This window comes from Sapajus apella, unplaced genomic scaffold (genome assembly GCF_009761245.1).
Source record: "Sapajus apella isolate SASKATOON/1434 unplaced genomic scaffold, GSC_monkey_1.0 scaffold46, whole genome shotgun sequence".
Classification (NCBI taxonomy): Eukaryota; Metazoa; Chordata; class Mammalia; order Primates; family Cebidae; genus Sapajus; species Sapajus apella.
The window spans coordinates 3,163,334-3,188,928 of NW_022436986.1; the positions used below are offsets into that span (position 1 = coordinate 3,163,334).

At 39.5% G+C, this 25,595-nt stretch overlaps 1 protein-coding gene and 1 pseudogene across 2 annotated transcripts in view; both read left to right on the forward strand.

Moving 5' to 3' along the window:
• DCAF10 (DDB1 and CUL4 associated factor 10) overlaps nucleotides 1-13,033 on the forward strand; it is a 55,560-nt gene extending 42,527 nt beyond the window's left edge. For both annotated transcript variants that reach the window (XM_032240106.1, XM_032240107.1), the window contains 4 exons: nucleotides 5,121-5,323; nucleotides 7,894-8,004; nucleotides 10,478-10,623; nucleotides 11,546-13,033. In XM_032240106.1, coding sequence (XP_032095997.1) covers nucleotides 5,121-5,323; nucleotides 7,894-8,004; nucleotides 10,478-10,623; nucleotides 11,546-11,914 — 829 coding nt within the window. In that variant the 3' untranslated portion in view covers nucleotides 11,915-13,033. The remainder of the gene's footprint in view (nucleotides 1-5,120; nucleotides 5,324-7,893; nucleotides 8,005-10,477; nucleotides 10,624-11,545) is intronic.
• On the forward strand, nucleotides 9,497-9,615 carry LOC116524922 (annotated as a pseudogene).
• Nucleotides 13,034-25,595: the final 12,562 nt, after the last annotated feature.

Below are 25,595 nucleotides of genomic sequence, written 5' to 3' on the forward strand. Positions count from 1 at the left end.
AATCCCATCACTTTGCAAGGCCAAGGTAGGAGGACTGCATGATCCCAGGAGTTTGAGACCAGCCTGGGCAACATAGTGAAACCTCATCTCTAAAAAAATTTTAAAACATTAGCCAGCGGTGGCCATGTGTACCTGTAATCCCAAGTACTCAGGAGGCTGAGACAGGAGGATCCCTTGAGCCCAGGAGTTCAAGGTTGCAGTGAGCCATGATTGTACCAGTGTACTCTAGCCTGGGTAACAGATTGACACCCTGTCTATAAAAAATAAATAAAACCAGTAAGTGGGCCAGATTTGGCCCATGGGCCAAAGTTTTCTAACCCCTGATCTATATAGAAAATCTTAGAAATTCCTCAGAGAAATTATCAGTTAGAGTTAACAAAGGCCATTTGATATAAATTACGGAAAACAGTAGAGGTTCCTCAAAAAATCAAAAAAGAACTACCATATAAGTCCAACAATTCTTCTACTAGGTATATATCCAAAGGAAATTAAATCACTATGTCAAAAAGTTATCTGCACTCCCATGTTCATTGCAGCACTATTCACAATAGCCAACATTAGGAGTTAACCTAAACATCCATCAATAAATGAATGTATTAAAAATGTTGTCATATACACAGCGAAATACTATTCAGCCTTAAAAAATAAGGAAATTTTGTCATTTGCAACAACATGAATGAGCCTGGAGGACATTATATTAAGCAAAATAAGCCAGGCTCAGAAAGACAAATATCACTTATATGTAGAATCTAATAAAGTCAAAAACTCATAGAAGCAGATAGTAGAATGGTGGTTAGCCGGGACTGGGGACAGGTGGGTGGAGTACAGTAGAGGGGAAATGTTGGTCAAAAAGTACAAAATTTCAGTTAGGAGGAATAAGTTCAAGAGATTTATATTGTACAACATAGTGATCATTGTTAATGACAATTTACTGTTGTTATATAAGTGAAATTTATTAAAAGTAGATTTTAAGTGTTATCATAAATGCTAAGTATGTAAGGTAATGTAATGTATATATTAGTTAGCTTGATTTAGCCATTCCACAATATTTCAGATATCAAGTAAACCATTAAAATAATTTATTTTTTTTTTTAGGCCTGGCATGGTGGCTCTCGCCTGTAATCCCAGCACTTTGGGATGCCAAGGCGGGCAGATCACTTGAGGTCAGAAGTTCAAGACCAGCCTGGCCAACATGGTGAAACCCTGTCTCTACTAAAAATAAAAAAATTAGCCTGGTGTGGTGCCACACGCCTGTAATCCCACCTACTTGGGAGGCTAGGGCAGGATAATTGCTTGAACCTGGGAGGCAGAGGTTGCAGTGGGCCGAGATTGTGCCATTGCAATCCAGCCTGGGTGACAGAGTGAGACTCTGTCCAAAAAAAAAAAAAAATTTTTTTCTTTTTTTTTTTTTTTGAGACACGGTCTCACCCTGTTGCTCAAGCTGGAATATAGTGGCACAATCATAGCTTACTATCACCTTGACCTCCTGGTCTCAAGCCATCCTCCTACCTCAGCCTCTCGAGTAGCAGGGACCACAGGTGTATGCAACTCCGCCTCGCTACTTTTAAATTTGTTTGTGGAGACAGCATCTCATTATGTTCCCCATGATGGTCTCTAACTCCTGGCTCAAGTGGTCCTCCCCGCTCAGCCACCTAAAGTACTGGGATTACAGGTATCAGCCACTGCACCTAGCCAATAAGCAAATTTTAAAATAACGTCATAAACTGCCTGGGCACAGTAGCTCATGCCTGTAATCCCAGCACTTTGGGAGGCCAAGGCGGGTGGATCACTTGAGGATAGAAGTTTGAGACTAGCCTGGCCAACAGGGTGAAACCCTGTCTTTACTAAAAATACAAAAATTAGCCGGGTATGGTGACAGGCACCTGTAATCCCAGTTACTTGGGAGGCTGAGGCGGGAGAATCATTTGAACCTGGGAGGCGGAGGTTGCAGTAAGCCAAGATCACGCCACTGCATTCCAGCCTGGGTGACAGAGTGAGACCCTGCCTCAAAAAAAAAAAAAAAAGAAAGAAAAAATCTATTAGAAGATAGACATTGAAAAGTTACCTAGAATATAACATATGGAAATGAAGAGATAGAAAATATGAAAAGCAAGTTGTAAGACAAGGAGAGTCAAACATAAATGTCTGAAACATATATTTGGAACTCCAAAAGAAGAGAGAAGATCAGTGAAGGGCAATATTGGAATAATGACTGAGAAACTTTTAGAATATATGAATAATATGAATGTTAAGGCTTGGAAAGTCAAACAAATCCCAATAAAAATAAATAAGCAGAGATCCAAATTTACATATACCAATGAAATTACAGTACTCTAAATAGACAGAAGATTAGCCAGAGGGGGTAAAAAGATAAATTATCCAAAGTAATGTCAGACTAATAGCAAACTCATAAACAGTAACAATGGAAGCTAAAACCCTGTGGAACATTATCCTAAATATTCAGAAAGAAATAACAACCTAAGATTATATGCTCAGCTAAACCTTTATTCAGTTGAGTTGAGCTGGACATACTGGCTCATACTTACAATCTCAGCACTTTGAGAGGCTGAAGTGGGAGGATCACTTGAGACCAGGTGTTCAAGACTAGCCTGGACAACATAGCAAGACCTCATCTCTACAAAAAATTTAAAAATTAGCCAGGAGTGGTGGTGCGCACCTGTAGTTCCAGCTACTTGGAAGGATGAAGTGGGAGGATCCCTTGAGCCTGGGAATTTGAGGTTACAGTGAACCGTGATTGTGCCACTGCACCCCAGCCTGGGCAACAGAGGGAGACCCAGTCTCTTAAAAAAAAGTATGAAATAAAGATTTTTAGAACAGGCCAGCATGGTGGCTTATGCCTGTAATCCCAGCACTTTGGGAGGGCGGTAGATCACCAGAGGTCAGGAGTTGGGAGACCAGCCTGGCCAACATGGTGAAACCCTATCTCTACTAAAAATAAAAAAAATTAGCTGGATGTGGTGGTAGGCACCTGTAATCCCAGCTATTCAGGAGGCTGAGGCAGGAGAAGCATTAAAGTCCGGTAGGTGGACATTGCAGTGAGCTGAAATCGCACCATTGCACTCAGCCTGGGTAACAAGAATGAAACTCTGTCTTTAAAAAAAAAAAAAGATTTTCAGAGCAACAAAAAGTGAGATAATTTACCTCGACAAAGTTTAACTTTGAAAAATTCTGGCCAGGCCTGGTCGCTCGTGCCTGTAATCCTAGCACTTTGGGAGGAGGCCGAGGCAGGTGGATCACCTGAAGTCAGGAGTTTGAGACCAGCCTGGCCCCATATCTACTAAAAATACAAAAATTACCAAGGGAATGGTAGCACATTCCTGTAGTCCCAGCTACTCGGGAGGCTAAGGGAGGAGAATCGCTTGAACCCTGGAGGCGGAGGTTGCAGTGAGCCGAGATTGTACCATTGCACTCCAGCCTAGGTGACAAGAGCGAAACTCTGTCTCAAAAAAAAAAAAAAAAAAAAAAAAAAATCTGAGGGATACACTTCAGAAAGAAAGGATCAAAAAAGGAATGTTGGAGCTGAATGAAGGAATGATGAGCAAAAGGATTGTTAAGCATGTATGTAAATCTACATATACATTGACTTTAAATTCTTTTTTTTTTTTTGAGACAGAGTTTCACTCGTTACCCAGGCTGGAGTGCAATGGCGCGATCTCGGCTCACCGCAACCTCCACCTCATGGGTTCAGGCAATTCTCCTGCCTCAGCCTCCTGAGTAGCTGGGATTACAGGCACGCACCACCATGCCCAGCTAATGTTTTTGTATTTTTAGTAGAGACGGGGTTTCACCATGTTGACCAGGATGGTCTCGATCTCTTGACCTCGTGATCCACCCGCCTCGGCCTCCCAAAGTGCTGGGATTACAGGCTTGAGCCACCGCGCCCGGCCTAAATTCTATTTTTTTAACAGCTAAAAGTTTCACAACTTTTTCCTCTGGTACTCATATTTTCATTATATTTTTCTCATAGAATTATATCCTGCTATATGCTCAAGCTGGTATGCAGTGGCACAATCATAGCTCGCTGAACCCTCCACTTCCCAGGCTCAAGCCATCCTCCTACCTCAGTCTCCAGCTTTTATTTTTTGTAGAGACATAATCTTGTGATGTTACCCAGTTTGGTCTTGAACTCCTGGACTCCATTGATCCTACCACCTCAGCCTTTAAAGTATTGGGATTGTAGGTGTGAGCCACCACACCCTGCCTACTGATCATTCTTATCTGCATCAAAAATATGCATGTAAACTGACATTAATTTTAAAATTTGTTTTCTGTGACCACAGGGCTATTAGTGTTATATTTATCCTGGATTTAATGATTACAATATTATGAGTTCAAAATTAAAACAACATGTATTATTTTAAATATTAGTAATTATTAACATAAGAAGTAAAATTTATTGGAAAGACGTCTCGTTTTTGAAGTTTCAATTTTTGTTTTTAATAGAGACAGGGTCTGTGTGTCACCTAGGCTGGAGTACAGTGGTATGATCATAGCTCACTGCAGCCTCAAACTCCTAGGTTCAAGTGATCCTCCCACCTCAGCCTCCTGAGTAGTTGGAACTACAGGTACACACCACCACATTCAGCTATTTTAATTTTTAAAATTTTTGTAGGGATGGGGGCTCACCATCTTGCCTAGGATGGTCTTGAACTCCTAGACTCAAGCAATCTTCCTGTCTTGGCCTCCCAAAGTGTTGGGGTTATAGGCATGAGCCACCATGCCTAACCTCAAATATTTGTTAATTGATACATTGTAACTGTACACATTTATAGGGTACAACTTGATGTTTTGATACATGTCTGTTGTATAATGAGCAAAACAGTATTTAGCATGCACTTATCATTCCTTTGTGGTGAGGAAATGTAACAGTCACTCTTCTAGCTATTTTATAATATACTGTATCTTACTATTAACCATTATCACCCTACTGTGCAATATATTACCCTAGAACTTATTCTTCCTAATTGTAACTTTGAACCCATTGACAAGCTCTCCTCATCCTCCCTAAATTCTATTTTGAAAGGCAAAAAGATATGATTATTACTGAACCATTATATTTATGATAACTCTAGATTTTGTTGGCTTGGTTTCTCCTGTAGGTATACAGAAGATGGGTGTCCACATAAGAAATTCTTTCACACACGTTTTCTCATGCGAATGAGGTTAACACCAGATTGTTCCAAAATGTTGATTTCAACATCCTCTGGATATCTCTTAATTTTGCATGACCTTGACTTAACCAAGTCTTTAGAAGTAGGCAGCTATCCCATTTTAAGAGCAAGAAGAACTACTTCAAGTTCAGGTAAGCTTTTCTTTGTTGGCAAAAAAGATTCTTCTCAAGAATCTCAAAAATAGAGACGATATATGTTTCTTATCCAAAAATGATAGCAGGAAAAGGGGAAGACAATTAAAAGGCATTCCTCAGAAAGCTCAGTGATGGCTTTTTATCCAAGCAAGTATAATGATTTGTATGTATGTCTGACATATCATTAATATGTACCTCTGAATCACAAGTGGACTAGGAGGAATAACTGCTGACGCTAAAAATATTTTCTTTAGCTTTATGCTAGCACCAGGATCTTTTCATCAGTAATTTTGAATCATCACTATCTCAAAAACTCATAATGGCACAAGGTCTTAAGCCCTCTGGAATCAAGCAGAGCTTTTATTAAGTCATGGTGAATATAGAGTTTTAGTTTCAAGTCTATCTGTACTCTAGACTTATAGATGTCCAGACACAGGCAGCTGGTCCCATCTTATCTCATTACTCTCTAAACACTCTTGCTAAAGCTCTGTCTCTCTTCCCATTGCTGATTTTGTTAGACTTAAGTGAGTTTAGGGTTCTGAAAAACTTAAGTTTTGTATTTTATTAACATTATGTAATTTTTAAAAAGACTATATTTCATCTACCTTTGGGAAAGAGGGGACTGGTCTGGGGACATACCCATCATTTAAAATCCAGGGGAAAAAAGACGTAAGCATTTGGAACATAATGCTAATAAATTGCTATTAAAAGGCAGCTTCACATGGCTGGGGCCAGGTGCGGGGGCTCACACCTGTAATCCCAACCCTTTGGGAGGCCAAGGTTGGAGGATCGCTTGAGCCCAGGATTTCAAGACTAGCCTAGGCAACATAGGGAGACCTCATCTCTACAAATAACTTAAAAATTTAGCCAGGTGCAGTGGCTCATGCTTGTAATCCTGGCACTTTGGGAGACTGAGGTGGGCGGATTGCTTGAGCCCAGGAATTTGTGATCAGTCTGGGCAACATGGTGAAACCCTGTCTCTACAGAAAATACAAACATTAGCCATATATGGTGGCATGCCTCTATAGTCCCATCTACTCAGCTGGGATGGGGGGATCACCTGAGCTTGGTAGGCTGAGGCAGCAGCCAGCCATGATTGTGCCCCACTGCACTCCAGCCCTGGCAACAGAGAGAGACCCTGTGTCCACAAACAAACAAAAAAAAAAGAAAGAAAATGAAAAAAAAAAAAAAAAAGGTTGGAATCTTTCCCCATGTACACAGGGCTACTTCTGAAGATTCCTTTGGGAAAGTACAGACATCATTGTACTGCAGTTGCCTGGTGTAACTGGTAAAAGTAGAAATTTAAGTTTTACCAACTTACTTGCAAACAAGCGATTTCATAAATATACGAGTATAATCCTTTTAGATTCAAATTTGCCTTTTAAGTTAAAAAAGGTAAGCAGCTTTAGCTTAGTGAGAAATAGTGATTTAGAATGTCTGGTTGGCCTGTTTCAACTCAAAAACCCACAAGGTTTTTTATTTTTATTTTTTGAGACGGAGTCTCACTTTGTCGCCAGGTTGGAGTGCAGTGACATGATCTGGGGCCACTGCAATCTCCATCTCCCGGGTTCAAGTGATACTCCTGCCTCAGCATCCCGAGTAGCTGTGACTACAGCCACTTAAAAAAAAAAAAGACTAATTTTTGTATTTTTAGTAGAGATGGGGTTTCACCATGTTGGCCAGGATGCTCTTGATCTCTTGACCTCATGATCTGCCTTCCTTAGCCTCCCAAAGTGTTGGGATTACAGGCGTGAGCCACTGCGCCCTGCCAGGTTTTCAGTCTTCTAAGGATAATTCTGATACTAAATGTTACAGGAAATTAGACTAGTATGAATTCCTAACATAGGCATGGGACCACTAGTGAAATGTGATGATGAAATAGAGATTGCTATTTGGAGTAATATATCAGACTCCACTACCTGATACTCATTTAATTTTTTTCAATGTAAACTTTGTGTCACATCTCAGGGTATTTACATAAACTTGGCATAGTGGCACATGCCTGTAGGCCCAGCCACTCAGGAGGCTGAGGCTGAGGCAGAAGGATTACTTGAACCTAGGAATTAAGAGTCCAGCCTGGGCAACATAGCAAGATCCCTGTCTCAAAAAGAAAAAAAGGCTATTCATATAATTTCAAGAATGATAATGGAAGTTTTTGGTATACTTAAAGAAGAATCTCTTCATGTTTCTGGTAATGGACCTGTTGTTTGGACCCTATTTTATCATTAAACTATAGGCTTAAGAGCTTAGTTTTCATTTTCATTGAATTTTTTTTTTATCCCATTTTAGTACAGAAATGATGAGGATCCAAAGATGCTCCTATGATTATTTGGTTTTTCAGTTTTATTTCATATTGTCAAGTCTTTGATATAAAAGATTCAGAAAGGGACTAGATGTTAAAACACTTCAAAGAGCTGTCTTGCCTTCCTTAGTCTTTGTTATAGGCCAGTTTTATATGAGCATTTATTTTTAAAATTTTGAAACTATGGTTCGAGTAATTAAAAAGTTAAGAGCCACTACCAGAGTTATGCTAGGTTTACTGTCAGAATTTTTTTAATATTTTTAAGATTTGACCACTTCATCAAGTTCATCTGGTCCTAGAGTTTCTGGCTCACCTTGTCATCATAGTGATTCTAATTCTTCTGAGAAACACATGTCACGAGCCTCTCAAAGAGAAGGTAGGTTGAAAGTTGGATTTTATAATCTTGTAACAACAGATTCTGCCAATCTGACTGATTGATTAAAACCAATTTTTTGGCTTTAAATTGGTTATAATCCATAAAAATAAAAGCAATGGAGATGACGTGATTTATCCCTCAGTCATCATCTTTAGAAAGCTAATCGAGAGTCTCTGGGGTTGAATATCTTGAGTTAAATCTTTAATGGAATTTTAGCTTTGGTTTTATTAGCTGGACTTAGTTTGGAGAGGAAGTAGTTTGGAAATGTTTATTTCAATCAAGATTATTGTGAAAATTAAATGATATTATGCATGTGAAAGCTCTGTATAAATATAAGGCATGGATTGTCAGGTACTTGTGAAAGTCACCTGGTTCCCCTCAGGCTTTTTGCTCTACCATTTTCTTGTCTGTGCAATGCCTGACAGCTTCAAAGTGTTTGTGGGATAAAGTGAGCTACAATCTGGCCCCACTCTGTATTTCTCAGTTTTTTACTTACCATTCTGGCCCTATACCTTCCACCCCACAATTGAAATGGTTTCTACCTATGCAAAGTCCACATACTATTCCTCTTCATACTAATCCATATCTAAGCTCTTATAGCATTTATTGTTTATTCTTCTCTTTGTGAACTGAGTATTAAGAGCCAGATATGGCCTTTTTTTTTCATTTTGGGTTACTTTTGAAGATAGACATATCTCTAACTTGATATTTTGGGCAGAGACTAAATCTTAGAGTTCTAATTTGTGTTTTCACTGGGTGGCTTTGCCTGGTAGATGCTGGTTATCTTGCATGGCTACTTACATCAGTAGAATGGTTTAAGAGCTCTTTCTAACCTAATCTATGGCCTGTCCACTTGCATCTGGATATTGAAGTCTGTGATAGTTCACTTTAAGATTAAAGACTCCTTCTTTTAAAGATTTATGCCCAGAAGTATAACATTTTTCCTTTGATTTGTAACACAAACATCTTTTGCAGATTCTTCCTGTTCTCCTTCTACTTGTGCTATGGGAAACAAGTCAAGGCTTCTAATAATCACTGAGAAAAATCTTTATTGATTGACTACACCATCCACAAGAAAAAGAATCTTAATTTAAGAAGAAAAGAATAGTTAACATGCTTATTATTGACCAGTGGTAAACACACAAACACAAATATACAGCAGTTCTATGCCACACACAGTTGAGAATGAGGGAAGAGATGATATATGAGGAGGCTAGGAAGAAAGAAGAGAAAAATGAGAGGGCGAAAAGAGGGAAAACATGAGAGAAGGTGGGGCTTATAGGTGAAGTTGCTCTAAATGTTGGAAATTTTGGATTTTCAAATGTCAGAGTATGTTAACAGTATCCTTTGGCAGATATAATAGCTGTATAGAACAGAGGCTTTCAAATGCATTTCAGCATTAGAACTCTATTTTTGACATGAAATCTGCTGTGGATTCTTAGAGATGTAGCCCAGTTAACATTAAAGTAGCTCTGGTTCAAGAAGAATGAGGCTCTACGGCCATACCACCCTGAACGTGCCTGATGTCATTTGATCTTGGAAGCTAAGCAGGGTTGGGCCTGGTTAGTACTTGGATGGGAGACCGCCTGGAAATACTGGGTGCTGTAGGCTTTTAATATATATATATATATTTTATTTATTTTATATATATATATAAAATAAAACTTAGGAAGGCTCTTGACCTCCAGTCTTCCCCACCCCATCTCCACCTCATCTCACACATGGTTTCCCACTTTTACCGGCTCCTGAGGAACCTCCAAGGAGCACAGGATATAATATACTCCCACTGGTAACAGTGGCTTACTCCAGCAGTCATTTTCATTGGGAGTTGGGTAGAAGGAAATGATGGGGCAGAGTCACCAGGAAGATGCATAGTTGGCAGTGTCTCTCATCCTTTGTTTTTACATGCCTTTATGTGAGGTGTCCTTCCTCATCTCCAAAATTTTATTTTTTGTTTATAGTGCTGTTGTTGGGAGCAGGGGGTAGCGTAAGTCCTGATCTTTTTATTTGCTTAAAGGCAATCCTCATGGCTTCCAAGTATTTCCTTCTCTGGACCAGAAAGCACCAGGTACAATGAGATGAGAATTGTTACCTTTTACCTTTCTAGAGTCCTTTCATGTCAACAATACTTTGGTTCTTACTCAAAGAGCATTCTGAGATGTAAGATCCAAATAAAAGAATCCCTAGTCAGCTTGTATGCCTTAGCCTTAGGTCAGTGACAAAACCTGCTGCAGGAACTTGGATTCTTTCATTCTATTTATATATTTTCCCCACACCTTCACCGCCCCCTCCCCCCCACGCCAAAACTCACACACCATACGTTGGGGAGTACCACACTCTTTAACATATGGTAGCATAAGGGGCAGACTAAGGAATGAAGGCATGGGAGGTGGCTGCCAGAAATAAAACTCTGATGAACTGACTTAGTTTTTTGATAATACAAATCCCACATCCTCATTTTCTTTTATCTCAGGAGTTTCACCACGAAATAGTCTTGAAGTTGTAACCCCTGAAGTTCTTGGTGAGAGTGACCATGGAAACTGCATCACATCCTTACAGCTGCACCCAAAAGGCTGGGCCACTCTTCTCCGGTGCTCAAGCAACAGTGATGATGAGGAGGTACAGGCAGCAGCACTCCACCTTCAACAGAGCTCGTTGGACAAATTGCCATTGCCATGTGTGCAGACCTTAGGCCGATCACTGACTGCAGTCTCTGCCATCAAGGGCATACTGCTAGAGATCCTGCTTCTTGAGTCTCCTGTTTCTGTCCTCTTGCTTCCTATGGTATCATTATCCCTTACCAACTCTTCTTCTCTCCTGCCAGGGTTTAGAAAGCTGGGAAGTACTTTAAAGGCTAGCATCAGCTCGGATTTAGCCCAGCTTCTTAAATTTTGCCTCCTTCATCTCACCTTTAAAAACAAGAACAACAACAGCAACAAACCCTTGTATAATAAACATAGGTCTGAAATGTCTCAGCTAAGCTGGCTAAATTTGAAATTTTACTAAGCCAATTGAGGATTGTAATTTTTTTTTTTAAAAACCAGGGGAAACTCTGGGAAAGGAAGGGGCTATACTGATGACTAGGGGGAAAGGTGTTAAATGACTTTGATTCTCATCACCTTGTAAAACAAGAGTCTTTCAAGAGGCCCTAGAGGCCACAGCTGAAAGGAAAGAAGAGACGAGCCTTTGAATTGTGTAGGGGAAGAGGTAAGACACTCTAGGACGTACTCCAGGAATTTAAAAAATATCAACATTGTTGTTGCCCTTAGAAAAGAGAATGTACTTCTACAGAAGTCACAGGCAGCCTCAGGGAGCAAAAGGCTTTAAAGTGTCACAGCACAGACTAACCTCAGCTTATGAAGATAAGGTATGGGGCCTTCTTATGGGGTATGTTAGTTGGGAGGGAGATAGCATTATCCTGAGTGATGTCTCGTAACAATTCTGTGGCTTTGGCAATCTGTTGAGCATTTTAAAAACAAGGAATATCTGTAGCACTATTTGGGCTCTGTAACCTTGGTTTGTCTCCCTTCTCTCCCCCTAGTGTACTTGTGTCTATGAATTCCAAGAAGGAGCTCCAGTGCGACCTGTCTCACCTCGCTGTTCTCTACGACTGACTCATTACATTGAAGAAGCCAATGTAGGCAGGGGTTACATCAAAGAACTTTGCTTCAGCCCTGATGGGCGAATGATTTCTTCCCCACATGGCTATGGGATTCGCTTGTTGGGATTTGACAAACAGTGCAGTGAACTTGTCGACTGCTTGCCCAAAGAAGCCAGTCCCTTGCGGGTGATCCGTTCTCTGTACTCTCATAATGATGTGGTACTGACAACAAAGTTCTCTCCAACACATTGTCAGATTGCCTCAGGGTGCCTTAGTGGACGGGTTTCTTTGTATCAGCCAAAGTTTTAGGCACAACTTACATCAAATAAGGAACTCTTCTGGTGTTTGACTTAGGAATTACTTCAATTTAGGTGAAGTATTTTCTTTTTAGAAGATCTTATGAGTTTGGGTCAAGATCCTGGTTCTTATGGGTCCATGAATACGCTTGTGACCTGAGTACTTGGTCATCCGGCATCATACAGGCATCTCCAAATTAGACTCTATGCAGCATCATCTTTTTCAGCATTCCTCTGCTCCTGCTGATCTGTGCCACTGAATTCCAGTTCTTCTGGTCATTTTGCATGGTAGCTCTTGTCAAGTTCCTTCCTTCCTCACACTCTATTTCTCTCTTTTCCCTCTCCCTACTCCTCTCTTTCTGTTTTTTGATTTTGGTGTCAATTTTGTGGACATTTGGCAGGAGTTTTGAATGGGGTAGGAGAAACCCATGACATTAGAGTTGAATAAAACCTGGAAGTTGGATATTGGCATATTGGTTGTTGAAAAAGAAATTTCATCTTCACTTATGAGTATACTTGACCTTTTAAAGTTGCTGTTATGTTTATCTATATTGAGAATAGATAATGGCATTATTCTTATAATCATTAAGACAGTCTTGCAACAAAATGTCTTTTAAGTTTCCTGTTAAAATTATCAACAGATTTTCATGAGAGGGATTTATTGTGAAAATCTAGGAAAAAAATTATCACCTCTCTTTGTAATTTACATTACTTGTATGAATTTAACATCTCTAGCATGTATCCTTACTTGATATTTTGTTCCTATCAAGGCATTAGACAGGAAAGAAGGAGAAAGAATGGGCTTTGGTTATTTCTATTGTACAGAAAGGGATTTTTAAAATTAGATTAGTACAATATCTGGCCATAGAGTGATGAGAACAATGTGACATAGATTATCTGTATTTCATCTGCCAGATTATTTGAATCACACAGGATGATGTGTTAACAGTATTGGGGTGGAGGAGGAATCAAGAGTAAAGAGGCAGAGGTTTACTCATTTTTCTTCCCTGAGCCAGGTGTCATAAGCCAACCCTGTCACCATTAGTGAGGGGAGAGTTGCAGTCCTTTTCAAGTTGTTACCGTAAGTACGGTAGTCAGTGACTTGGATATCAAGACTAAGTGCTGATGTGAAGACTTGTCTTTGTGTTTTGTTATGAAACATGGCAAGCATGAAGCAGGACCCAAGCACAAGGCTGACTGTTGTGCTTTGAGTAACAGCTTTCTTCCAGGCTCCTCCACATGGTGGCACCGTGGTTAGAAGGGATTACCAAAGCCTGCAGCAATTTAAGCTATGCAGTAGCCTTGCCCTCTTAGGTTGCATTCTCTTTAAGCCACTGGTTCTCAAACATTAGGGTGCACTGTAACCATTACAGACTTGTGAAAAATGCAGAAACCTGAGCCTCACCTTAGGAGATTCTGATTCAGCCACGGAGAGGACAGGAATCTGTATTTTTCATAGGAACCTCAAGTAATTTTTATTTTGAGGGTCTCTGAACTGCAGGTTGAAAAACACAACCTTAATCATCAGTAAATTCTTCTCTACCTGGCCGGGTGTGGTGGCTCACACCTGTAATCCCAGCACTTTGGGAGGCTGAGGCAGGCAGATCATTAGGTCAGGAGTTTGAGACCAGCCTGGCCAACATGGTGAAACCCTGTCTCTACTAAAAATACAAAAATTGGCTGGGAGTGGTGGTGTGCGCCTGTAATTCCAGCTACTCAGGGGGCTGTGGCAGAAGAATCACTTGAACCTGAGAGATGGAGGTTGCACTGAGCTGAGCTGGCACCACTGAACTCCAGCCTGGATGACAGAGTGAGACTCCGTCTTAAAAAAAAAAATTCTTCTCTACCCATCTGGTGCTTAAGACAATTCCCAGAAAGGGTTTTCATTATTGTTAAAATAATAGTAGTAAATGAAAGCAATTTTAGAGGTGGAAAATAACTTAGAATGGTATCATCCACATTATTTGACAAATGAGAGAAGTGACATGACTTGCCTAAGGTCATCTTATAAAGTTAGTGGCAGAATTTGGACTTGAATTCCAGTCTTCTAACTCCTTGCTCAGGGCAATTTCTACGGTGTTATGCTGTCTGTTAGAAACAATGACTTATGGGCACTTTGTCTTTAAGTTGTATTATTGTGAATACCCTTAAACTGGCTGATAGACTTAAAAAGGAAGGCATGGGAGTAGATGCTGAGAATTCTGACTATAAGAAGAAAAGTATTTTAAATATTACAGAACTGTTAAAACAACCCAAATACATGAATAAAAATGACATGTCTTTGTAGGACCTGCCAACTAACTATTCACACACATTTATAGGTTATAAGGATCTTAGCTCTAGAACAAATTTTTGAAATTAGATCATTTTACCATGGAAGTTAACAAAATTGGAAATTTTTTGTCATTGAAAAAAATGATCACAAAGCACAGCAAATACATAGACTTGCTATAAATTTTGTAAAAAACACATTTTTAAAAGAAAATAGGGATGGGCACGGTGACTCATGTCTGTGATCCCAGCACTTTGGGAAGCCAAGGTGGGAGGATCACTTGAGCCCAGGAGTTCCAGACCAGTCTGGGCAACATGGCAAAACCCCATCTTTACCAAAAATACAAAAATTAGATGGGCATGGTGGTACACGCCATGGTGGTCCCAGCTACTCAGGAGGCCGAGGTGGGAGGATAGTTGGAGCCTGGGAGACAGAGGCTGCAGTGAGCTGAGATCACACTATTGCACTCCAACCTGGGTGATAGAGCCAGATCCTGTCTCAAAAAATAAAAATAGGCCAGGCATGGTGGCTGATGCCTATAATCTGAGCACTTTGGGAGGCTGTGGCCAGTGGATAACTTGAGGTCAGGAGTTTGAGAACAGCCTGGCCAAGACGGTGAAACCCTGTCTCTAGTAAAAATACAAAAATCATAGCCAAGCATCGTGGCAGGCCTGTAATCCCAGCTACTCAGGAGACTGAGGCAGGAGAATCACATGAACCTGGGAGACAGAGGTTGCAGTGAGCTGAGATCCCACCACTGCACTTTAGCCTGGTCAACAGCAAGACTCTGCCTCAATATAAAAATAAAAAAGTAAAATAAAGTTAGTTTTGGAGGTGAAGACACCCAAACTATGTTATTATTTTTTAAAAAAACCTACCAAGTACATTGGTCATATTGATATTCAAAAGAAGTTTCATAAACTGTATCAACTCTGGAAAGAGTTCCATGTCAGATACAGGACCAGCAGATTGCCCAACTCAGAATTCAGCCAATAATTCTTTAACTACTGTAGAGTACCTATGATGTATCAAATAATGTACAGACTTCACTACTAACCCTCACAAAAACTTGCAGGGCAGGTGGAATGAGCCCCAATTTACTTTGGAGGTAATAGTGGGTCAGAAAGATTAAGTGACTTGCCTTAAAAGTCATAGAGTTGGCAGTGAGTGGCAGCACTGGGATTCCAACCCAGGTTGGTTGGTTTTTGTCCAAAGCCTGTGCTTACTGCTTTACCATGTGCTCTTTGGTTTGTAAAGTATGGTAAACTGGCCTGTTATTTGTTTAGTATCCCCAGAAGTTTTTAAATTATTATTATTATAGAGCTAGTTTATCATTTGTATCATGTAAAAAATTTATAAGATTAACAATTTCCATGAGAATATCATGAACTCAGGGCATACATTCTGACCATTCCTAACTAAAAAACTTCAAGCAGAATAAGCAGCTGTAAAATAGAAAAGAAAAATGAAGGATAAATGGCTTTGTATAAAACAGAGCCACACAGGTGAGAATTAAAAATTAACAGCCAGCAAGCTCAAAAGAACCTTTGTTCTCCTCCTTGAGGTGTGGCGATGATCAAAAAGTTATCAAGGAATATTAACCAAGGAATTAAAGGGCATCAGGAATGCTATAGTATTAGAGGAAATTACATCTTAACATTTTAAAGTCCCATTTCACTTAGAGTGTAAAATCTAATCTGATGTTTTTACTCTGAATTTATTCAGTACTTTTTATTCATAATTGGTAAATGTATTATAATTGGTAATGTAGTATAATTGTTAGTAAATGTAGTACAAATTGTTCTCCTGTTTTAAAAAGTTTTCTGCAGAACACTGCATTTATGGCAATGATATCTTTAACGAGTTAGGAACATCAAATAGTTCCTTATTTTCAGTTGTGAAAATGAAATGGCTAAGGCAGAAGAGATCTTTTTTTTCCTCAGAAGCCCAAAGCACATGTATATTTTATTATTTCTCCTTGCTATATTCCTAAGAGACTATACCAAAAATTTTAAGAAAAGGAAGAAGAAAAAGGTAAATTCATGTGTTCCCCACTCCTGTGTCTAGAACCAAGATCACATTATATCATTGTTAAAATTGTGTTATCTAGAAAGTGCAATATAGGGAAAACACTCTGAGAATCTTATAAAAGCCTAGTATTTCTGTTATCTGTCAGAATATGTGGTATTGGCATCCATAAGTATCTGTTAAACTTGCATTTAGCAGGAGAAATAGTGTGATACTTACACTGATGACAATCATCCCATTTAATGACCAGCAGTCACTGAATGCTGTCAAAAATCACACAGTGATACCCCGTGTTGGTCTTGAAGGAAACCATACATATGAATTTTTGGATAACTAATGTATATCTCTTAAGTGCCAAAATGTAAAACTTGTAATTATTTTTGATGTATTTCAGGTATGTTAATATACCTTCCTGCCTTCTTCTTAAACATCATGCTCAGTATAATTCATTTTTTCATGATGAAAACTTAGTTATATTCATAATGTATTATTATAAGTATCCAGTTCTGATGTATGTAAAATACTTCATAAAATGTAAAGGGCTATAACAAATAAGTTATAAAGTGATTCTCTCAGCCCTGAGGTATGCAGAATCATTTGCCTCAGATTGCTGTTGGATTTAAAATATTTTTAAATATTTGCTAAGTAATTTGCTATGTCTCCTCCCACACTATCGATATACCTGCCTCTGACAGACTCCCCACTTTCTTTTTTTTTTTTTTTTTTTATTGGGGACGGAGTTTCACTCTTTTTACCCAGGCTGGGGTGCAATGGCGCGATCTCAGCTCACCGCAACCTCCACCTCCTGGGTTCAGGCAATTCTCCTGCCTCAGCCTCCTGAGTAGCTGGGATTACAGGCACGCGCCACCATGCCCAGCTAATTTTTTGTATTTTTAGTAGAGACGGGGTTTCACCGTGTTGACCAGGATGGTCTCGATCTCTTGACCTCGTGATCCACCCGCCTCGGCCTCCCAAAGTGCTGGGATTACAGGCTTGAGCCACCGCGCCCGGCCTCTTTTTTTTTTTTTTAAAAGATGGGGTTTCACCATATTGGTCAGGCTGGTCTCGAACTCCTGACCTCAGGTGATCCACCCACCCCAGCCTCCCAAAGTGCTGGGATTACAGGCGTGAGCCACCGCGCCGCTCCTACTTTCTTCCAATGTGCTGTGTTCATCTGTTACGAGCTTGGACATGAGATAACCATGCCTGTCCAGAGTGTCTACAGTAAAAGCTGGACAAATTCTGAGGGCACAACAGTCTTTGAGACAGCTCTTTTGGTTGTTTTCCACTGTTCTGAAAGGTTCACAGTAACCTTCTAGAGAATAGAAACTCCCAGTTAAAGCCTAGGCTAGCGATTTTTTTTAGCTGCAACTAAGTAAGATATACTATAATCTAAGGATGCTGCTAGATTAAGGAATAAAGAGCAATGTACCAAAGTGCAGCAAAGCAACAACAAAGGCTCTGTATTTGCAGAGGGGTCTATCATGCTTTTAAGAAAAAAGAAGAGTACAGGCAAAAAATTCAGACAGACATAGAGTACTTTGGATGCCATTAAACTCTGTCCATAACTATTAAAACAAAGGCTTAAAATTATCACATATTGTTACAAAGACACAGTTTTGTCTCATTATAGAATAAGATTATACTAAAATTTATATCCTAGAAATGATTCTAAATCATGTCCTAAGAAATTCTCCCATTCAAATGATAATGGAAATTACTATCAAAAGGAAAGTCTCAAAGTTACCATTATGCTGCTCTCTTTAGTTGTAAATGAACTAGGGATAAAGATATGGGTTTTATCAAAAGCCCCAAGGAATATATCTCACAGACACCTTCTATATGTATGTGTATATAAATCCCACTATAAATGAAAATGTCACCCAGAGATAATAAAATAATTTTTAAAGTTTAATCTGGTCCAAAGTCTTTAAAATAGGTAGAATTTTCAGCTTTCTTAAAGTTTCTCCCTCATTTAGATTTCATGGTTTTTACATTAAAGGGTGAATATCTGAATTTTCTTTTAAATTTCACTGCATCTTCAGTTGCCCAGTTGTGTTTTCTGATAAATTTTAGATTCACATTGTTAGGAAATTTGGAGTATTCCACATAATATACTAGATACCAAGAAAGTTTTCTCAGTAGATTCTGAGGTTTTTTAAGTTCTTATGCTAGACTGTAAGCTCCTTGAGGGCAGAGACTATTTATTCTTGTATCCTCAGTGCCTGGTACAGGACTGGACACAGAGTAGTCATTCAATAAATATTTGTTGAATGAATCAAATGAACCTTCACCATATGTGGCCTCAAGCTCTCATGAAGCTAACAGAATGCAGTGTGCAGACTATTCAGTAATAGAGGAATCCACCATTTATTATTATAATTAACAGACTATATTAATCAGGGTAACATTTGTTTTGACCATAAGCAACCAAGCATTTCTCATTGACTTGGAAAACTGCCAGTTAAGACTCAGTTTTTCATTCAACAAACATATGAATCCCTATTATATGCCTAGTTTATAGTACTGGGAACTCAAGCGACAAAGATAACTATCATCTTGGTATTCCATAGCTGTAGTTGAAAGAGACCTCGATTCAGGGCTGGCTTTATAGGTGTTGCACATGTGCAGTTACATAGTGCCCCATATTTAAAGGTTCCATGTAGGCCAGGTGCAGCAGCTCATACCTGTAATCCCAGCGCTTTGGGAAGCCGAGGCAGGAGAATCGCTTAAGCCTGAAAGTTTGAGATCAGCCTGGGCAACACAGTGAGACCCCATTTCTACAAAAAAATGAAAACACAATTGGCCAGGCATGGTGGCATGAACCAAGTCCCAGCTACTTGGCAAAGTGAGATGGGAGGATCACCTGAGCCCAGGAAGTTGAGGCTGCAGTGAGCCGAGAGCACACCACTGCACTCCAGCCTGGACAACAGAGAGACTCTCTTAATAAAAAAAAAAAAAAAAAAAAGTTGAAAGGCCCCATGCTTACTTTAATGCTCTGCTATAACCAACTTGAAATTCTTAACTTTCTGAACAAAGAGACTGCATTTTTGTTTTGTACTGGGCTCGCAAATTATGTAGCTGGTCCTACTTAGATGTAATCATTTTAACATGATGGGAACAAAATAGTAAGAGTTATAGTATCTTTCACTTACCTTCTAATAAAGACATTCACATTCATTGAGAACTAGCTATAAAATGTAACTTCTAAAATTAAAACCACTTCTCTCCCACAAATTTTTGGACAGATCAAGTGTTCTTCATTTCAGAATTATAAAAGCTATATAAAACTATAATTTGCTTTTTACCTTTTTAATTGAATTGTTTTGAGTCTTTCAAATGGATGAATGTAGAGTTTATCTATATACATACCTACATAAAAATAAAAGGTTTTGATTTAAAAAAAACCTTTATATTATAAATGCACTGACTATGTGATATAAGTCTACCTCATAAAATGCTTTTTAAAAAATAAATGCTACTTTGAAACATTTGACACACTTTTTGTGTGTGGTTAACCTGTTTAAAAGGTTGATGGCAAACCTGCATTTAGTAATTGTTGGACATTTTTTGTTTAAACTACCTATATATGCATTTTTAGACCAAAATCAAGCACAAGGCTATGACGAAGGCAGTGGCTTGGTAATTCTTGTTAGTGATATTCTGGACTTTTTCAATCTTGCACTCTCCATCAGAAAAAATTTAAGATTCTCCAAATTTTGATTATCTGTAAATGATGGGTATACTATTGCACTGATCTGTTAAGTACATTATAAAACATACACAGAGGCAAATTGAAAGTTTAAAAGGATAAGATTTTTAAAAATTATAGTTCTAATTTCTTCCTCTACCTACCAGGATAAACTGCACCTCAGCTGGTATATGTACATTTCATCTTGGGAAAACCACTATCTAAAATGTGGAATTGGCATTTTACACTAAAAACACATTTACTAAGATTGCATTCTTTCACATATGTTCACTAATGTTCTAGCCATTACAAGGTTATTTGATATGAATGTTTTGTAGAGTTTTAAAAATAGTTTTTTACTCAGTGAAAATTGTATTCTTAGCAATAGGAAGCATCATTGATAGATTTTTACTTTCGTCAAGCTGTTTACAGAGATTGGATCTTATATAAACTTAGAACATGCTATTTTTCGCAGTGTTCCCAAGAATTTCATTTTCTTGTTGTGTTATTTAACAGTGTGATTGATGGTTCATTTTACCAGATAATTTTCATTCACCAGAATAATGATAATCATATTTGGAATACTCTTTTGGTAAACCATTGGAGATTAAAAAAAGAGTGAATCCCTTTCAACTCAAATTATTTTGTGAAATTAATCATTCATATAAACTGATTTAACTAATCATAGCACAAATTATCACTATTTCAGTTAACTATATGACTGACATATTTTGGGCTAAAATATATTTTTAATTGAAAAGGAAACAATTATTTGGCATGCATAATAATGAATCAATAATGTTATTTGTTTTCTATTGCAGCTGTAACAAATTACCGTAAACTCAGCTGTTTAAAGCAACAAAGATTTATGTTACACTTCTGGAGGTCAGAAATGGGTCTCACTGGGCTAAAATCAAGGTGTTTGGTGGGCCTGTATTTCCTCTGGGGGCTTAAGGGATGAATTCATTTCCTTGCCTTTTCCAGCATCTAGAGGCTGCCTAGATTGTTGTTTCATTGCTCGCTCTTCCTTCAAAGCCAGCAGAAAAGCATATTCTTTTTTTTAAAAATTTACTTAATTTTTTTTTATTTTTGTAAAGACAGGGTCTCATTATGTTGCCTAGGCTGGGCACAAACGCCTGGACTCAAGTGATCGTCCTGCCTCAGCCTCCCAAAGTGGTGGGATTACAGGTGCGAGCCACCATGCCTGGCCAAACAGCATATTCTGATCTCTTTCTCTGACACTGACATTTACTCTCTAGCCTCCCTCTTTCACTTACATTGTGATTACATTGGGTCCACTGCACAATGCAGGATCTCTCCATTTTAAGGCCAGTTGATTAGCAAACTTAATTCTATTTACAACCTTAATTAGCCCTTGCCCTGTAACATTACATACAAGTTCTAGGTATTAAGGATATGGACATCTTTGGGGGGCTATTGTTCTGTTTACTGTGTGCTGGCTGCATACAGGTCTAGTGTTGGGTACTGGCCTTAGTGCTTCACAGTCACTATTTAATTATAACTTAAGGCATTCTTATGAAATGGGTACTGTTATTCTCATTTTACAGAGGAAGAAACTAAGGCTTAGTTTACCTAAAGTCATATACCTAGTAAGCTTCGGAGTTAGACTCTTAGATGGTTCTGTCTGACTTCATAGCCTAACTTCAGTTGCTATACAGCTTTGAGAATTCAGTGAGAAAATGTTTACTGCTTGCAAACTAGAACACCGTGACTACAGGCATCATACTGTAAGAGAAATGCATTGCAGCTTTATTCCATAATTAGGTAAAATTATTTTAATTGTGAAAAAGTTGAAAAGCTTCTGCTTATGTGTATAAGGCCAGTCATATTTTCAGAGTTGTCTTGTAACACATAGTGCTTTTATTCCCCAGATCTTTATCTACAAGCTTAGCTGTTCTGACTTGTAGCCGTCATATGCTTTTAAAACAAATAATGCTGGCCTAGCACTTTAGGAGGCCGAGGCAGGCAGATTGCTTAGCCCCAGGAGTTGGAGAATAGCCTGGGCAATGTAGTTAAACCCCATCTCTACAAAAAAATACAAAAAATTTGCTGGGCATGGTGGCACGAGCCTGTAGTCCCAGCTAATGGGGAAGGTTGGGGGACAGGGGGCAGGCAGTGAGGTGGGCTGATCACCTGAGCCCAGGAGGTTGAGGCAGCAGTGAGCTTTGATCATGCCACTGCACTCCAGCCTGTGTGACAGAGTGAGACCCTGACTCAAAAATAAATAAATAAAAACTAGTTAACTATTTAGGATATCAACTTGAAACAGGTATTTAAATCATGACACATGTACATTTATGGAACATTATGTACAGTTGGTTGCTGCCCCTCAAAAACTACATACCAGGCTAAAAAAATCCACAATCTTATTAAAGGGCAAAGATAAGCAAGCTTACAACTTTTTAAGGTTTATTCCTTCCAGAGCCATATTCTTTTTTTTTTTTTTTTGGGACAGAGTTTCGCTCTTGTTACCCAGGCTGGAGTGCAATGGCGCAATCTCGGCTCACCGCAACCGCCGCCTCCTGGGTTCAGGCAATTCTCCTGCCTCAGCCTCCTGAGTCGCTGGGATTACAGGCACGCGCCACCATGCCCAGCTAATTTTTTGTATTTTTAGTAGAGACGGGGTTTCACCATGTTGACCAGGATGGTCTCGATCTCTTGACCTCGTGATCCACCCGCCTCGGCCTCCCAAAGTGCTGGGATTACAGGCTTGAGCCACCGCGCCCGGCCCCAGAGCCATATTCTTAAAGTTTTTCTCTTGATCTGTGTGGCTTCAGCTACATATATTTTTTTTCCACAATAATGGTTTTAGGATTGGCTGGTTCCTGATGCAGTAAAGGTGGATGTATTAACAGAGATGTTATCAGTCACCAGCGGTTATCTGGTGTCTAGATTAAGGAAACTATGCATCATCTCTATTTGGCAGTGTTACCCAGTGAGTGTACTGGGCAGAAATAGATTGCCATCTTAGGCCTTGGAGTCAGGTTCTTATCCATGCCTCCCCCACCCCTAAAGAAGTACTCAAGACAATGGGAAAGTACTCTTGGGCCAAAACCAGCTTTACCACTGTCCTCTCACCAAGTATTAGAAGCATCTGCTGTAATACCATATTAATTAGCTCTGACTCTGTCCTAGTCAGGGAGTGTCATTCTCATTTTTTGGAGAGACTTCATGCTACCCCTTACCTCGTGGCATTTTATCCCCTCTTGGGAAAGTCTAGCTTTTATATAACCACTGGGCCTGTCCACTGAGTTTTCCTCCAGGCTCCTCCCTTCCAGCAGAAGACAAAAAAAGTGGTGCTCAAACTTTACTGTGTATTAGAATCACCTGGAAAATGTTAAAATACAAATTGCTGGGTCCACATCCCGAGTTTCTGGTTCTGTAGGTCTGGAGTGGGAGCTCTAGTTTTGCATTTCTATTCAGTTCTCCACTGATGCCATAGGTCTTAGGGACCAGAGTTTGAGAACCACAGATATAGAAAATGGAGATAAGGTTTAGAACTTCTATGGATGACAGAGACCATGGATCTCTGTGTAGATAACAGAAGTCCAATTAGAGAACCTCTTACCTTTTTGAGGCTGATATGGAAGAACAATGTGTCCCTTCAGCTACATCATTTTCAGTACATTATCAGGTTTGCATTTCCTGAACTGAAGCTAAGAGTTCCCTGATTAAAACATGATATTGGCCAGGAGTGGTGGCTCACGCTTGTAATCCTAACACTTTGGGAAGCTGAGGTGGGTGGATCAACTGAGGTCAGGAATTTGAGACCAGCCTGGCCAACAGGGTGAAACCCTGTCTCTACTAAAAATACAAAAATGTGCCAGGCATGGTAGCAGGCGCCTGTAATCCCAGCTACCCAGGAGGCTGAGGCAGGAGAATTGCTTGAACCCTGGGGATGGAGGTTGCAGTGAGCCGAGATCGCGCCATCGCACTCCAGCCTGGGCAATAAGAGCGAAACTCCATCTTAAAACAAAACAAGGCTAAACAAAATGATACAGTACTGGGCAGTTAAGTAAGCTAAGATGATCTTACCTTCTCAGGAACAGTCTTGGTGCTGTGTAGCTTATCTTTTAACTCAAAATGAGAGAGCAGCTACAGAAATATACACTCCCTGGTATGAGCTGTAACTAGCTGCAACTGTTGCTAACAATAGCAATAAAGCCAGAAAAGAAACAGCTGAAACTCTAACCAGGGGATACACAACTGAAAATACTTTTCAGCCTTAAAAAAAAAGTTTTTTTTTTTTTGTTTTTTTTTTTTAAACAGTTGTTTCCAGGAAGCCAGGTGCAGTGGCTCACGCCTGTAATCCCAGCACTTTGGGAGGCTGAGGCAGGCAGATCACCTGAGGTCAGGAGTTCAAGATCAGCCTAGCCAACATGGCAAAACCCTGTCTCCACTGAAAATACAAAAAATTAGCCAGGTGTGGTGGTTCATGCTTGTAGTCCCAACTACTCAGGAGCCTGGGGCAGGAAAATCATTTGAACCTGGGAGGTAGAGGTTGCAGTGAGCTGAGATCGTGCCATTGCACTCCAGCCTGGGCAATAGAGCAAGACTCTGTCTAAAAAAAAATGTTGTCTTCTTGAAAGTTGTTTAAATTATGAGTACTTTAGAATGCTTTGTTGATATTACTTGTTAAAGCCCTTCTCTATAAAAGGTTAGTTTTTGTTGGGGTAAAATTAAGGATCCAAATTTAATTGTGAAAGGATTACTTTTTAAAAGTTAAAATATAAAGCATCGGATTTGTTCTGAACACATTGCCTTTATTCTTAAGCAGTCATTACCTAAATAGTATTTTTCTTGCGCATTTAATAAATGTATGTAATTAAAAGAGATTTCCTGGCATTTATTGAAAGTTGCAGTGTATTGCAGGAAAAATCATAATTTTCCTGGTAGCCTGGTCCCTGCTAGTCAGGAGGGGGGTAGACCCCTTATGTCTGCGCAGTCTTAAGAAAGAATGTTTGAAAGATGAGTCTCTGTTGTAGCCACCAGCCCTGTCTGTCTACACAATCTGTAGGGGATAGTCCTGAGTGGGAGGGAACTGTCATATTACTATCATTAGTGGGGAAGACAAATAAATTTCTAGGCCACAGAAATTTCTAGGCCACTTGTTCCCTTCTAGCAAGTATTTCAGTGATATAACTTCACAGCAATCTAAGAATAGCATACTAGAAGAACTAAACTGAGTTTTTCTTTTTTTTTTTTTTTTTTTGAGACAGAGTTTCACTCTTGTTACCCAGGCTGGAGTGCAATGGCGCGATCTCGGCTCACCGCAACCTCCGCCTCCTGGGTTCAGGCAATTCTCCTGCCTCAACCTCCTGAGTAGCTGGGATTACAGGCACGCGCCACCATGCCCAGCTAATTTTGTGTAGTTTTAGTAGAGACGGGGTTTCACCATGTTGACCAGGATGGTCTCGATCTCTTGACCTCGTGATCCACCCGCCTCGGCCTCCCAAAGTGCTGGGATTATAGGCGTGAGCCACCGCACCCGGCACTGAGTTTTTCAAGTTTTCAGCAATGATAAATCCCCTAATGCTTTTTCCCAACATTTTATTATGAAAATATCCCAACAGCAAAGTTAAAAGAACTTTACAGTGAACATTGTTTACCAAGGGTTTACCATTAATATTTTACTTGTTTTGGCCGGGCACGGTGGCTCAAGCCTGTAATCCCAGCACTTTG